We start from the raw sequence: 15911 nt of genomic DNA, 5'->3' as shown, positions 1-15911 counted from the left end.
CCCCCAGTCTGGTATATAACATAACATCCCCTCAGTCTAGTATATATCATAATATCCCCTCAGTCTGGTATATAACATCCCCTCAGTCTAGTATATATCATAATATCCCCTCAGTCTGGTATATAACATCCCCTCAGTCTGGTATATAACATCCCCTCAGTCTGGTATATAACATAACATCCCCTCAGTCTGGTATATAACATAACATCCCCTCAGTCTGGTATATAACATAACATCCCCTCAGTCTAGTATATATCATAATATCCCCTCAGTCTGGTATATAACATCCCCTCAGTCTAGTATATATCATAATATCCCCTCAGTCTGGTATATAACATCCCCTCAGTCTGGTATATAACAGAACATCCCCTCAGTCTGGTATATAACATAACATCCCCTCAGTCTGGTATATAGCATAACATCCCCTCAGTCTGGTATATAACATAACATCCCCTCAGTCTGGTATATAACATAACATCCCCTCAGTCTGGTATATAACATAACATCCCCTCAGTCTAGTATATAACATCCCCTCAACCCTCAGTCTAGTATATAACATAACATCCCCTCAACCCTCAGTCTGGTATATAACATAACATCCCCTCAGTCTAGTAAATAACATAACACCCCCTCAACCCTCAGTCTAGTATATAACATAACATCCCCTCAGTCTAGTATATAACATAACACCCCCTCAACCCTCAGTCTAGTATATAACATAACATCCCCTCAGTCTAGTATATAACATAACATCCCCTCAACCCTCAGTCTGGTATATAACATAACATCCCCTCAACCCTCAGTCTGGTATATAAATATAACATCCCCTCAGTCTAGTATATATCATAATATCCCCTCAGTCTGGTATATAAATATAACATCCCCTCAGTCTAGTATATATCATAATATCCCTTCAGTCTGGTATATAGCATAACATCCCCTCAGTCTAGTATATAACATAACATCCCCTCAGTCTAGTATATAACATAACATCCCCTCAACCCTCAGTCTGGTATATAACATAACATCCCCTCAACCCTCAGTCTGGTATATAACATAACATCCCCTCAGTCTAGTATTTATCATAATATCCCCTCAGTCTGGTATATAACATCCCCTCAGTCTAGTATATATCATAATATCCCCTCAGTCTGGTATATAACATCCCCTCAGTCTGGTATATAACATAACATCCCCTCAGTCTGGTATATAACATAACATCCCCTCAGTCTAGTATATAACATAACATCCCCTCAACCCTCAGTCTAGTATATAACATAACATCCCCTCAACCCTCAGTCTGGTATATAACATAACATCCCCTCAGTCTAGTAAATAACATAACACCCCCTCAACCCTCAGTCTAGTATATAACATAACATCCCCTCAGTCTGGTATATAACATAACATCCCCTCAACCCTCAGTCTAGTATATAACATAACATCCCCTCAGTCTAGTATATAACATAACACCCCCTCAACCCTCAGTCTAGTATATAACATAACATCCCCTCAGTCTAGTATATAACATAACACCCCCTCAACCCTCAGTCTAGTATATAACATAACATCCCCTCAGTCTGGTATATAACATAACATCCCCTCAACCCTCAGTCTAGTATATAACATAACATCCCCTCAGTCTAGTATATAACATAACACCCCCTCAACCCTCAGTCTAGTATATAACATAACACCCCCTCAACCCTCAGTCTAGTATATAACATAACACCCCCTCAACCCTCAGTCTAGTATATAACATAACATCCCCTCAGTCTAGTATATAACATAACATCCCCTCAACCCTCACACATAGATCAATAGAGTGATTTTCTGCCTGTACCTGTGTGTTTTCCCTCAGAGTCTGCTGTCCCCAGTAGCGTTTGGTTTTGGGACGGAGTACCTGTCTCGTTATGAGGAGCAGGGCCTGGGTCTGCAGTGGGACAACATCGGCACCAGTCCACTAGAGGGCGATGCCTACTCCTTCTTCACCTCCATAGGCATGATGATGTTTGACGCCGTGCTCTATGGCTTCCTGGCATGGTACCTTGACAACGTCTTCCCAGGTTAGAGGGAGTGCGGGGTTGTGTTTTGGGGGTTGTGTGTTTCTGTGTGTTTGTAGAGTAAGCCACCCATAAAATGTACCCGTATATGGATTTAAAATAGCAGATTTGATCACTGATAAAGCACCTAAATTGGAAAGCAGTGGAGGCTACTGAGGGCTCATAATAATGTCTGGAACCTTAATTATTTAACTAGGCAACTCAGTTAAGAACACATTCTTATTTTCAATGACGGCCTGGGAACAGTGGGTTAACTGCCTGTTCAGGGGCAGAACAACAGATACAGTGCCTTGCAAAAGTATTCGGCCCCCTTGAACTTTGCGACCTTTTGCCACATTTCAGGCTTCAAACATAAAGATATAAAACTGTATTTTTTTGTGAAGAATCAACAACAAGTGGGACACAATCATGAAGTGGAACGACATTTATTGGATATTTCAAACTTTTTTAACAAATCAAAAACTGAAAAATTGGGCATGCAAAATTATTCAGCCCCTTTACTTTCAGTGCAGCAAACTCTCTCCAGAAGTTCAGTGAGGATCTCTGAATGATCCAATGTTGACCTAAATGACTAATGATGATAAATACAATCCACCTGTGTGTAATCAAGTCTCCGTATAAATGCACCTGCACTGTGATAGTCTCAGAGGTCCGTTAAAAGCGCAGAGAGCATCATGAAGAACAAGGAACACATCAGGCAGGTCCGAGATACTGTTGTGAAGAAGTTTAAAGCCGGATTTGGATACAAAAAGATTTCCCAAGCTTTAAACATCCCAAGGAGAACTGTGCAAGCGATAATATTGAAATGGAAGGAGTATCAGACCACTGCAAATCTACCAAGACCTGGCCGTCCCTCTAAACTTTCAGCTCATACAAGGAGAAGACTGATCAGAGATGCAGCCAAGAGGCCCATGATCACTCTGGATGAACTGCAGAGATCTACAGCTGAGGTGGGAGACTCTGTCCATAGGACAACAATCAGTCGTATATTGCACAAATCTGGCCTTTATGGAAGAGTGGCAAGAAGAAAGCAATTTCTTAAAGACATCCATAAAAAGTGTAGTTTAAAGTTTGCCACAAGCCACCTGGGAGACACACCAAACATGTGGAAGAAGGTGCTCTGGTCAGATGAAACCAAAAGTGAACTTTTTAGCAACAATGCAAAACGTTGTGTTTGGCGTAAAAGCAACACAGCTCATCACCCTGAACACACCATCCCCACTGTCAAACATGGTGGTGGCAGCATCATGGTTTGGGCCTGCTTTTCTTCAGCGGGGACAGGGAAGATGGTTAAAATTGATGGGAAGATGGATGGAGCCAAATACAGGACCATTCTGGAAGAAAACCTGATGGAGTCTGCAAAAGACCTGAGACTGGGACAGAGATTTGTCTTCCAACAAGACAATGATCCAAAACATAAAGCAAAATCTACAATGGAATGGTTCAAAAATAAACATATCCAGGTGTTAGAATGGCCAGGTCAAAGTCCAGACCTGAATCCAATCGAGAATCTGTGGATAGAACTGAAAACTGCTGTTCACAAATGCTCTCCATCCAACCTCACTGAGCTCGAGCTGTTTTGCAAGGAGGAATGGGAAAAAATGTCAGTCTCTCGATGTGCAAAACTGATAGAGACATACCCCAAGCGACTTACAGCTGTAATCGCAGCAAAAGGTGGCGCTACAAAGTATTAACTTAAATAATTTTGCACGCCTTTTGCACGCCTGAATAATTTTGCACGCCCAATTTTTCAGTTTTTGATTTGTTAAAAAAGTTTGAAATATCCAATAAATGTCGTTCCACTTCATGATTGTGTCCCACTTGTTGTTGATTCTTCACAAAAAAATACAGTTTTATATCTTTATGTTTGAAGCCTGAAATGTGGCAAAAGGTCGCAAAGTTCAAGGGGGCCGAAATACTTTCGCAAGGCACTGTATGTACCATGCCAGCTCGGGGGTTTGAACTTGCAACCTTCGGGTTGCTAGTCCAACACTCTAACCGCTAGGCTACCCTGCCGCCCCAACGGAGTTCGTGGAATGTCATCAATCACACGTGTTTGATTTATTTGATACCATTCCACCTATTCCGCTCCAGCTATTACCACGAACCCGTCCTCCCCAAGCAAGGTGCCACCAACCTCATGTGCTGTACTGTAAACATGCAATACATGACGTCAGAGCTCAGGCTCCGCGCTTCACAGCTCGGTACGGGTTTTGACTGACAGACATTCTGAACTTGAGCACCGCAGCGCAACAGGTTTTCCCTCCACACGTGCACGACGAAAAGTTGCCCCCCCCCATCCCCTCCGCTAATTGGGCGACTTTTATTTTTATATTATATTATTTATATATTTTTATCGTCTGAGTCAAGGAAATGCTGTAAATTCAGATAACTCTATGTATTTTGGAAGATAAGACGTTTAAGGATGATAGTAAATACAGCGTTGAAGTCATTACAAGCAAGTTAAACACCTGTAATTCGCCTGAATTCACTAAAGACTCCTTTCTATCCGCACCAAAATTAGCATCAGTTTGTCTGAATCGCCTTGTGAAAGCCTAACACTGTAAAATCCTATTTTATAACTTAGCTAGTCACTCTTCTTTGAATATTATTGGAGCCGTAGTTAACCCTTATTGGAGCCGTAGTTAACCCTTATCGGAGCCGTAGTTAACCCTTATCGGAGCCGTAGTTAACCCTTATCGGAGCCGTAGTTAACCCTTATCGGAGCCGTAGTTAACCCTTATCGGAGCCGTAGTTAACCCTTATCGGAGCCGTAGTTAACCCTTATCGGAGCCGTAGTTAACCCTTATTGGAGCCTTAGTTAACCCTTATTGGAGCCGTAGTTAACCCTTATTGGAGCCGTAGTTAACCCTTATTGGAGCCGTAGTTAACCCTTATTGGAGCTGTAGTTAACCCTTATTGGAGCCATAGTTAACCCTTATTGGAGCCGTAGTTAACCCTTATTGGAGCCATAGTTAACCCTTATTGGAGCCATAGTTAACCCTTATTGGTGCAGTGGTCAGGGTTAGCCTAAGGAGACTCGGACTCCATGACACCTGCAAGCGGCATCACGCTGTCGTTGTTTACTAAAATGGATACAGTACTGTATAATAAACCCCTCCCTCCTCTCTCCAGGACAGTATGGTATTGGACGACCATTCTACTTCCCATTCCAGCCCTCCTATTGGCAAAGGTCTGAACCCGCCCTCTCCAACATTCCAGACTCAGGTTAGTGTCTTTAGTCAGGTCTCTGTCTCTATAAGTGTCTTTAGTCTGGTCTCTGTCCACTATAAGTGTCTTTAGTCTGGTCTCTGTCTCAATAAGTATCTTTAGTCTGGTCTCTGTCCACTATAAGTGTCTTTAGTCTGGTCTCTGTCCACTATAAGTGTCTTTAGTCTGGTCTCTGTCCACTATTAGTGTCTTCAGGCAGGGTGACTGTCTCTATAAGTGTCTTTAGTCTGGTCTCTGTCTCAATAAGTGTCTTTAGTCTGGTCTCTGTCTCTATAAGTGTCTTTAGTCTGGTCTCTGTCTCTATAAGTGTCTTTAGTCTGGTCTCTGTCCACTATAAGTGTCTTTAGTCAGGTCTCTGTCCACTATAAGAGAAGTCTGGTCTCTGTATTATCATATATAGGCAGTATATGAATATTATAATCATATATTGACAGTATATTAATGTTATTTTTTTTATTTATCAGTTATTTTACCAGGTAAGTTGACTGAGAACACGTTCTCATTTGCAGCAACGACCTGGGGAATAGTTACAGGGGAGAGGAGGGGGATGAATGAGCCAATTGTAAACTGGGGTTTATTAGGTGACCGTGATGGTTTGAGGGCCAGATTGGGAATTTAGCCAGGACACCGGGGTTAACACCCCTACTCTTACGATAAGTGCCATGGGATCTTTAATGACCTCAGAGAGTCAGGACACCGGGGTTAACACCCCTACTCTTACGATAAGTGCCATGTGATCTTTAATGACCTCAGAGAGTCAGGACACCCGTTTAACGTCCCATCCGAAAGACGGCACCCTACACAGTGCAGTGTCCCCAATCACTGCCCTGGGGCATTGGTATATTTTTTTAGACCAGAGGAAAGAGTGTCTCCTACTGGCCCTCCAACACCACTCCCAGCAGCATCTGGTCTCCCATCCAGGACCAACCCTGTTTAGCTTCAGAAGCAAGCCAGCAGTGGGATGCAGGGTGGTATGCTGCTGGCATATATGAATATATGAATATTATAATCATATATAGACAGTATGTGAACAATATAATCATATATAGACAGTATATGAAAATAATAATCATATATTAACAGGATATGAATATTATAATCATATATAGACAGTATATGAATATTATAATCATATATTGACAGTGAACAATATAATCATATATAGACAGTATATGAATACAGTATATGCATATTAATATCATATATTGACAGTGAACTATAGAATCATATATAGACAGTATATGAACTATAGAATCATATATAGACAGTATATGAACTATAGAATCATATATAGACAGTATATGAATATTATAATCATATGTAGACAGTATATGAATATTATAATCATATATAGACAGTATATGAATATTATAACCATATATAGACAGTATATTAATATTATAATCATATATGGACAGTTTATGAATATTATAATCACATATAGACCGTATATGAATATTATAATCATATATAGACAGTATATGAATATTATAACCATATATAGACAGTATATTAATATTATAATCAGATATAGACAGTTTATGAATATTATAATCACATATAGACCGTATATGAATATTATAATCATATATAGACAGTATATGAATATTAGAATCATATATAGACAGTATATACAGGCATACATATGAACATACTGGTTGAACTTTGATTGAAGGAGTGATATGACCTGCCTTTGTAATAGGTCTTCTGTCCCATGAGTTTCTCTCACAGTGGTGAAACGTTGTAGAGTGACTGTGTATCTGTCTCTCCCTGCAGATCCAGAGAAGCCCGACGTGGACAAGGACGTAGACAGTATGTGTTCACCTAGGAGGTGTAATGGCGTGGGGGTAAAGAAACCCTGCAAACACCAGGACAAGAGAGAGAGGATGGAGAGAGAGAGGGAGGAGCTGCTGAAACGACAGGAAGAAGAACAGAACAAGGAGGAGCAGGAAGAGGACCTGACAGGTAGGGGCTGTGGGATTGGCTAGACAGGACTCATGTACCCTGATTGGCTAGACAGGACTCAGATAGCTACGATGTGATTGGCTAGAGATGCCTCAGGTAGCTACGATGTGATTGGCTAGACAGGGCTCAGGTAGCTACGATGTGATTGGCTAGACAGGGCTCAGGTAGCTACGATGTGATTGGCTAGAGAGGCCTCACGTAGCTACTGTGTGATTGGCTAGAGAGGCCTCACGTAGCTAGTCTGTAATTGGCTAAATAGGGTACATGATCACTCACTAACAACAGATGATTCCGATGGCTCAGGTGATTGTCTGACCAGTCAATCAAATGTATGTTAGAAAATCATTTATCATCCTCCATGCCACTTTACTTATGACCCATCTCTGGCTTGGGGTATGTAGCCATAACCAGTACGCCTGGCCATTTCATGCCACCGATCTGGTTTAGCTATAGCAACCAGACCTGACCCCCTAATTACAATTAGTCAATGGGCCAACTGATAAGTGGTAGCCTTGTAGATATGAGCCAGATCTAAACCATTGTAAATGTTAGGTGTCTTCCTCCATTATGGGTGTCTTCCTCCATTTTAGGTGTCTTCCTCCCTTTTTGGGTGTCTTCCTCCATTTTAGGTGTCTTCCTCCCTTTTGGGTGTCTTCCTCCCTTTTGGGTGTCTTCCTCCCTTTTAGGTGTCTTCCTCCCTTTTAGGTGTCTTCCTCCCTTTTAGGTGTCTTCCTCCCTTTTAGGTGTCTTCCTCCCTTTTAGGTGTCTTCCTCCCTTTTAGGTGTCTTCCTCCATTTTAGGTGTCTTCCTCCCTTTTAGGTGTCTTCCTCCCTTTTAGGTGTCTTCCTCCATTTTAGGTGTCTTTCTCCATTTTGGGTGTCTTCCTCCCTTTTGGGTGTCTTCCTCCATTTTGGGTGTCTTCCTCCCTTTTGGGTGTCTTCCTCCCTTTTGGGTGTCTTCCTCCATTTTGGGTGTCTTCCTCCATTTTAGGTGTCTTCCTCCATTTTGGGTGTCTTCCTCCATTTTAGGTGTCTTCCTCCATTATGGGTGTCTTCCTCCCTTTTAGGTGTCTTCCTCCATTTTGGGTGTCTTCCTCCATTTTGGGTGTCTTCCTCCATTTTGGGTGTCTTCCTCCATTTTAGGTGTCTTCCTCCATTTTAGGTGTCTTCCTCCATTTTGGGTGTCTTCCTCCACTATGGGTGTCTTCCTCCATTATGGGTGTCTTCCTCCATTTTGGGTGTCTTCCTCCATTTTAGGTGTCTTCCTCCATTTTAGGTGTCTTCCTCCATTTTGGGTGTCTTCCTCCACTATGGGTGTCTTCCTCCATTTTGGGTGTCTTCCTCCATTTTGGGTGTCTTCCTCCATTTTGGGTGTCTTCCTCCATTTTGGGTGTCTTCCTCCATTTTGTCTTCCTCCATTTTGGGTGTCTTCCTCCATTTTGGGTGTCTTCCTCCATTTTGGGTGTCTTCCTCCATTTTGGGTGTCTTCCTCCATTTTTACTACAGGTCAGTTGTTCTTTGAGCCGGAGCCAGCAGGGCTGACCGTGGGGGTAGAGATTCAGGACTTGGTCAAGGTGTTTCCTGGGGGATCCCGTCCGGCCGTGGATCACCTCAGCATCGCCTTCTACGAGGGCCAGATCACATCGTTCCTAGGACACAACGGAGCTGGGAAAACCACCACTATGTATGTATTGTACCTAGCCTGGTCTCCCCAGATCTGTTTAGTGCTGTAGTCCACAGGAAGTCCAGGCTACCCCCCAAAAAAACCTCTACCTACTCTGCAGAGCACTAACTTTATTGTCCTAATTTTGTGGTGTAGGATATCAACTATAAAATATTGAATGAGCCTAAATGTTTGAATACAGCTATTAGCGATCGAGTTATCCAGAGAACAGGTCTGTGAGGAATAAAGAAGGTTGATAGTGATAGTGACAGAGTGGCTGGTCATTGTGTCCGATTTGGGTGCCGAGATGACTTTATAGGGCTCATGACATGACATCATGCTCCTCTTAATCGCATGGGGGTGTGTGTGTGTGTGTGTGCGTGTGCGTGTGCGTGTGCGTGTGCGTGTGCGTGTGCGTGTGCGTGTGTGTGTGCGTGTGTGTGTGTGTGTGTGTGTGTGTGTGTGTGTGTGTGTGTGTGCGTGCGTGCGTGCGTGCGTCTCTCTCCAGGTCTATCCTGACTGGTCTGTTCCCTCCTACATCTGGGACAGCCTTTATCAATGGGAGAGACATCAGGACTGACATGGACAGTATCCGCACATCCATGGGCATGTGTCCCCAGTACAATATCCTCTTCAAACAGTGAGTCCTCCTCCTCTTCCTCCTCCCCTTCCTCTTCCTCCCCCTCTCACCTCCATGGGCATGTGTCCCCAGTACAATATCCTCTTCAAACAGTGAGTCTTCCTCCTCTTCCTCCTCCTCTTCCTCCCCCTCTCACCTCCATGGCTATAAGTCCCAGTACAATATCCTCTTCAAAACAGTGAGTCCTCCTCCTCCTCTTCCTGCTCGTCCTCCTCCTCCTCCTCGGCTATGTGTCCCAGTAAAATGTCCTCTTCAAACAGTGAGGCCTCCTCCTCTCCCTCCTCCTCCCCCTCATCCTCCTCATCCTCCTCCTCCTGCTCGGCTATGTGTTTCAGTACAATATCCTCTTCAAACAGTGAGTCCTCCTCCTCTCCCTCCTCCTCCTCTCCCTCCTCCTGCTCCTCCTGCTCCTCCTCCTCCTCTCCCTCCTCCTCCTCATCTTCCTCCTCCTCATCTTCCTCCTCCTCCTCCTCCTCCCCCTCCTTGGCTATGTGTCCCAGTACAATGTCCTCTTCAAACAGTGAGTCCTCCTCCTCCTCCTCATCCTCTTCATCCTCCTCCTCCTCGGCTATGTGTTTCAGTACAATGTCCTCTTCAAACAGTGAGTCCTCCTCCCCCCCCTCCTGCTCGGCTATGTGTCCCAGTACAATGTCCTCTCCAAACACTTAGTCCTCCTCTTCCTCCTCCTCCTCATCTTCCTCCTTCTCATGCTCGGCTGTGTTTCAGTACAATGTCCTCTTCAAACATTGAGTCCTCTTCTTCCTCCCCCTCCTCCTCCTCCTCCTCCTCTTCCTACTCCTCCTGCTCGGCTGTGTTTCAGTACAATGTCCTCTTCAAACAGTGAGTCCTCCTCCTCTTCCTCCTCCTCCTCCTGCTCGGCTGTGTTTCAGTACAATGTCCTCTTCAAATAGTGAGTCCTCCTCCTCCTCCTCTTCCTCCTCCTGCTCGGCTGTGTTTCAGTACAATGTCCTCTCCAAACAGAGTCCTCCATATACCAACTGGCACTTTTCTAGAATATTGAGTAGTCAGTTCAATCATAGGACTGGCATGTTGATGACATAATAGATTGATGACATAGCAGATTGATGACATAACAGATTGATGACATAGCAGATTGATGACATAGCAGATTGATGACATAGCAGATTGATGACATAGCAGATTGATGACATAGCAGATTGATGACATAACAGATAGACGACATACCAGATTGATGACATAGCAGATTGATGACATAACAGATTGATGAAATAGCAGATTGATGAACGTTTGTTTCCTACAATTAACAGTTCAGACATTTGTTCACGTGTCTGCTGTAGTGACTGACAACCTCTCTCCCTCCTCTCTGTCCAGTCTGACGGTGGAAGAACACATCCTGTTCTACTCCATGCTGAAGGGAACCTCTCAGGCTGAGGCTCAACAGGCGGTCAAGGTCATGCTGGAGGACCTGGGCCTGCCTCATAAGAGAGACGAGGAGGCACAGAACCTCTCAGGTGGGTCAGGCTGGGTGTGTGGGCTTGCCTCATAAGAAAGACAATGGAACTTTTCAGGGGGGGAGACGACGAGGCACAGGACCTCTCAGGAAGGAGACAACGAGGCACAGGACCTCTCAGGGGGGAGACAACGAGGCACAGGACCCCTCAGGGGGGAGACAACGAGTCACAGGACCTCTCAGGGGGGAGACAACGAGTCACAGGACCTCTCAGGGGGGAGACAACGAGTCACAGGACCTCTCAGGGGGGAGACAACGAGTCACAGGACCTCTCAGGGGGGAGACAACGAGTCACAGGACCTCTCAGGGAGGAGACAACGAGTCACAGGACCTCTCAGGGGGGAGACAACGAGTCACAGGACCTCTCAGGGGGGAGACAACGAGTCACAGGACCTCTCAGGGGGGAGACAACGAGTCAGAGCACCTCTCAGGGGGGGTCAGCCAGGTTCTCATGGAGACCTAAGGCAAGAAACACACTTGTGAGCAGATACTGCTTCGAGGTCTTCCTTTTTTCCTTGGTCGAACCTTTGCTGCTGCAAATAAATTAGCCAGGCCCTAGCAACGTCTCAGATTTTGTAGTGTTTTACCCTACATCGTTTATTGTGTTTCCCCTGAAATGACGTCTGTTCTCACTCTGTGCAGGGGGTATGCAGAGGAAGCTGTCTGTTGCCATGGCATTTGTTGGGGGGTCAAAGATTGTGATCCTGGATGAGCCCACGTCGGGGGTCGACCCTTACTCCAGACGGTCCATCTGGGACCTGCTACTCAAATACCGCACAGGTACCACCCCTAGCCACTACACCTGGTTTAGACCTGGGAAACCGTGTTTCAGCACTTCTCTAGGAGTAATTCAGTGCCAGGCTGAAGAGAGAAACAGGCAGATACTCAGAAACCCCAGGCCGTACAGTGATCCTGTCCACTCACCACATGGACGAGGCTGACCTGTTGAGTGACCTAGCTCCTTGTCCTGACCTCTGACCTCTAACCCCAGGCCGTACAGTGATCCTGTCCACTCACCACATGGACGAGGCTGACCTGTTGAGTGACCTAGCTCCTTGTCCTGACCTCTGACCTCTAACCCCAGGCCGTACAGTGATCCTGTCCACTCACCACATGGACGAGGCTGACCTGTTGAGTGACCTAGCTCCTTGTCCTGACCTCTGACCTCTAACCTCAGGCCGTACAGTGATCCTGTCCACTCACCACATGGACGAGGCTGACCTGTTGAGTGACCTAGCTCCTAGTCCTGACCTCTGACCTCTAACCCCAGGCCGTACAGTGATCCTGTCCACTCACCACATGGACGAGGCAGACCTGTTGAGTGACCTAGCTCCTAGTCCTGACCTCTGACCTCTAACCCCAGGCCGTACAGTGATCCTGTCCACTCACCACATGGACGAGGCTGACCTGTTGAGTGACCTAGCTCCTAGTCCTGACCTCTGACCTCTAACCTCTAACCCCAGGCCGTACAGTGATCCTGTCCACTCACCACATGGACGAGGCTGACCTGTTGAGTGACCTTGCTCCTAGTCCTGACCTCTGACCTCTGACCTCTAACCCCAGGCCGTACAGTGATCCTGTCCACTCACCACATGGACGAGGCTGACCTGTTGAGTGACCTAGCTCCTAGTCCTGACCTCTGACCTCTGACCCCAGGCCGTACAGTGATCCTGTCCACTCACCACATGGACGAGGCTGACCTGTTGAGTGACCTAGCTCCTAGTCCTGACCTCTGACCTCTAACCTCTAACCCCAGGCCGTACAGTGATCCTGTCCACTCACCACATGGATGAGGCTGACCTGTTGAGTGACCTTGCTCCTAGTCCTGACCTCTGACCTCTGACCTCTAACCCCAGGCCGTACAGTGATCCTGTCCACTCACCACATGGACGAGGCTGACCTGTTGAGTGACCTAGCTCCTAGTCCTGACCTCTGACCTCTAACCCCAGGCCGTACAGTGATCATGTCCACTCACCACATGGACTAGGCAGACCTGTTGAGTGACCTAGCTCCTAGTCCTGACCTCTGACCTCTGACCTCTAACCCCAGGCCGTACAGTGATCCTGTCCACTCACCACATGGACGAGGCTGACCTGTTGAGTGACCTAGCTCCTAGTCCTGACCTCTGACCTCTGACCTCTAACCTCTAACCCCAGGCCGTACAGTGATCCTGTCCACTCACCACATGGACGAGGCTGACCTGTTGAGTGACCTAGCTCCTAGTCCTGACCTCTGACCTCTAACCTCTAACCCCAGGCCGTACAGTGATCCTGTCCACTCACCACATGGACGAGGCTGACCTGTTGAGTGACCGTGTCGCCATCATCTCTAAGGGCCAGCTCCATTGCTGTGGCTCCCCCCTCTTCCTCAAGAACTGCTTCGGGGTGGGATTCTACCTCACCCTGGTCCGACGCATGAAGGACGTGAGGAAAAAAGAGGTGATACACTAGAATAGTATTCAACAGGAGGAGATATACTAGAATAGTATTCAACAGGAGATACACTAGAGTAGTATTCAACAGGAGATACACTAGAATAGTATTCAACAGGAGGTACACTAGAATAGTATTCAACAGGAGATACACTAGAATAGTATTCAACAGGAGGTACACTAGAATAGTATTCAACAGGAGATACACTAGAATAGTATTCAACAGGAGATACACTAGAATAGTATTCAACAGGAGATACACTAGAATAGTATTCAACAGGAGGTACACTAGAATAGTATTCAACAGGAGATACACTAGAATAGTATTCAACAGGAGGAGATACACTAGAGTAGTATTCAACAGGAGATACACTAGAATAGTATTCAACAGGAGATACACTAGAATAGTATTCAACAGGAGATACACTAGAATAGTATTCAACAGGAGATACACTAGAATAGTATTCAACAGGAGATACACTAGAATAGTATTCAACAGGAGATACACTAGAATAGTATTCAACAGGAGATACACTAGAATAGTATTCAACAGGAGATACACTAGAATAGTATTCAACAGGAGATACACTAGAATAGTATTCAACAGGAGGAGATATACTAGAGTAGTATTCAACAGGAGATACACTAGAGTAGTATTCAACAGGAGATGGTGATACACTAGAATAGTATTCAACAGGAGATACACTAGAATAGTATTCAACAGGAGATACACTAGAATAGTATTCAACAGGAGGAGATATACTAGAGTAGTATTCAACAGGAGATACACTAGAATAGTATTCAACAGGAGATACACTAGAATAGTATTCAACAGGAGATACACTAGAATAGTATTAAAAGTATGAAGTGCCAGATAATTGGCTAAGGTGAACGATGCTTATGTTGTCATTCTCCTCTCTGAATAACTATATGCCTCTGAGTGCCTCTGTGTTAAAGAGTGTAAAGGACCTAGTAGAGTAGCTCTGTGTAAAGGACCTGGTAGAGTAGCTCTGTGTAAAGGACCTGGTAGAGTAGCTGTGTGTAAAGGACCTAGTAGAGTAGCTCTGTGTAAAGGACCTGGTAGAGTAGCTCTGTGTAAAGGACCTGGTAGAGTGTATCTGTGTAAAGGACCTGGTAGAGTAGCTCTGTGTAAAGGACCTGATAGAGTAGCTCTGTGTAAAGGACCTGGTAGAGTGTCTCTGGGTAAAGGACCTGGTAGAGTGTCTCTGTAATAAAGATTGTAAAGGACCTGGAAGAGTAGCTCTGTGTAAAGGACCTGGTAGAGGGTCTCTGTGTAAAGGACCAGGTAGAGTAGCTCTGTGTAAAGGACCTGGTAGAGTAGCTCTGTGTAAAGGACCTGGTAGAGTAGCTCTGTGTAAAGGACCTGGTAAAGTAGCTCTGTGTAAAGGACCTGGTAGAGTAGCTGTGTGTAAATGACCTGGTAGAGTGTCTCTGTGTAAAGGACCTGGTAGAGTAGATCTTTGTAAAGGACCTGGTAGAGTAGCTCTGTGTAAAGGACCTGGTAGAGTAGCTCTGTGTAAAGGACCTGGTAGAGTAGCTCTGTGTAAAGGACCTGGTAGCGAGTGTCTGTGTAAAGGACCTGGTAGAGTAGCTCTGTGTATGTAAAGTACCTGGTAGAGGGTCTCTGTAATAAAGATTGTAAAGGACCTGGTAGAGTAGCTTTGTGTAAAGGACCTGGTAGAGTAGCTCTGTGTAAAGGACCTGGTAGAGTAGCTCTGTGTATGTAAAGTACCTGGTAGAGGGTCTCTGTAATAAAGATTGTAAAGGACCTGGTAGAGTAGCTTTGTGTAAAGGACCTGGTAGAGTAGCTCTGTGTAAAGGACCTGGTAGAGTAGCTCTGTGTAAAGGACATGGTAGAGGGTCTCTGTAATAAAGACTGTAAAGGACCTGGTAGAGTAGCTCTGTGTAAAGGACCTGGTAGAGTAGCTCTGTGTAAAGGACCTGGTAGATTGTCTCTGTGTAAAGGACCTGGTAGAGAGTTACAATTATGTTGTCCTTCTCTCTGTCGGAATGAGTGTGACTGTGGATCTGAAAATCTCTATGTGCAAATGTATTTGTGACCACCACCTGGATTCAGTCCTTTGTAACAACATTTTATTTTATTTTTATTTTTTACATTGGATAAAGGTAGAGACTCAAAGCTTGAAAATGGTATATCATACACTACAGTTGAGGAAAAAAGGGAAAGTAATTCTACTTTGAAAGTTGATAAACTTGTAACCCCACTTTTGAGAAAATGGCCCTTGAATGTTCAGGTATACCTTTCTCGAGCTCCTACACAGATTATTCACGTAACGTTAGCTAGCGAGCCAGCCAGCTAACATTAGCTATACACAGATCGTACACGTAACATTAGCTAGCGAGCCAGCCAGCTAACATTAGCTATACACAGATCGTACACGTAAC

At 45.1% G+C, this 15911-nt stretch overlaps 1 protein-coding gene across 1 annotated transcript in view; it reads left to right on the top strand.

The window, feature by feature from the left end:
* LOC139387566 (retinal-specific phospholipid-transporting ATPase ABCA4-like) overlaps positions 1-15911 on the top strand; it is a 151176-nt gene that overhangs the window by 92336 nt on the left and 42929 nt on the right. The window contains exons 18-25 of the mRNA XM_071133892.1: positions 1862-2066; positions 5199-5291; positions 7071-7259; positions 8765-8942; positions 9430-9561; positions 10915-11054; positions 11696-11833; positions 13310-13491. Coding sequence (XP_070989993.1) covers positions 1862-2066; positions 5199-5291; positions 7071-7259; positions 8765-8942; positions 9430-9561; positions 10915-11054; positions 11696-11833; positions 13310-13491 — 1257 coding nt within the window. The remainder of the gene's footprint in view (positions 1-1861; positions 2067-5198; positions 5292-7070; positions 7260-8764; positions 8943-9429; positions 9562-10914; positions 11055-11695; positions 11834-13309; positions 13492-15911) is intronic.

The sequence above is a fragment of the Oncorhynchus clarkii genome, chromosome 28, assembly GCF_045791955.1.
Source record: "Oncorhynchus clarkii lewisi isolate Uvic-CL-2024 chromosome 28, UVic_Ocla_1.0, whole genome shotgun sequence".
NCBI classification, from domain to species: Eukaryota; Metazoa; Chordata; class Actinopteri; order Salmoniformes; family Salmonidae; genus Oncorhynchus; species Oncorhynchus clarkii.
This window is presented reverse-complemented; position numbering and strand designations above follow the sequence as displayed.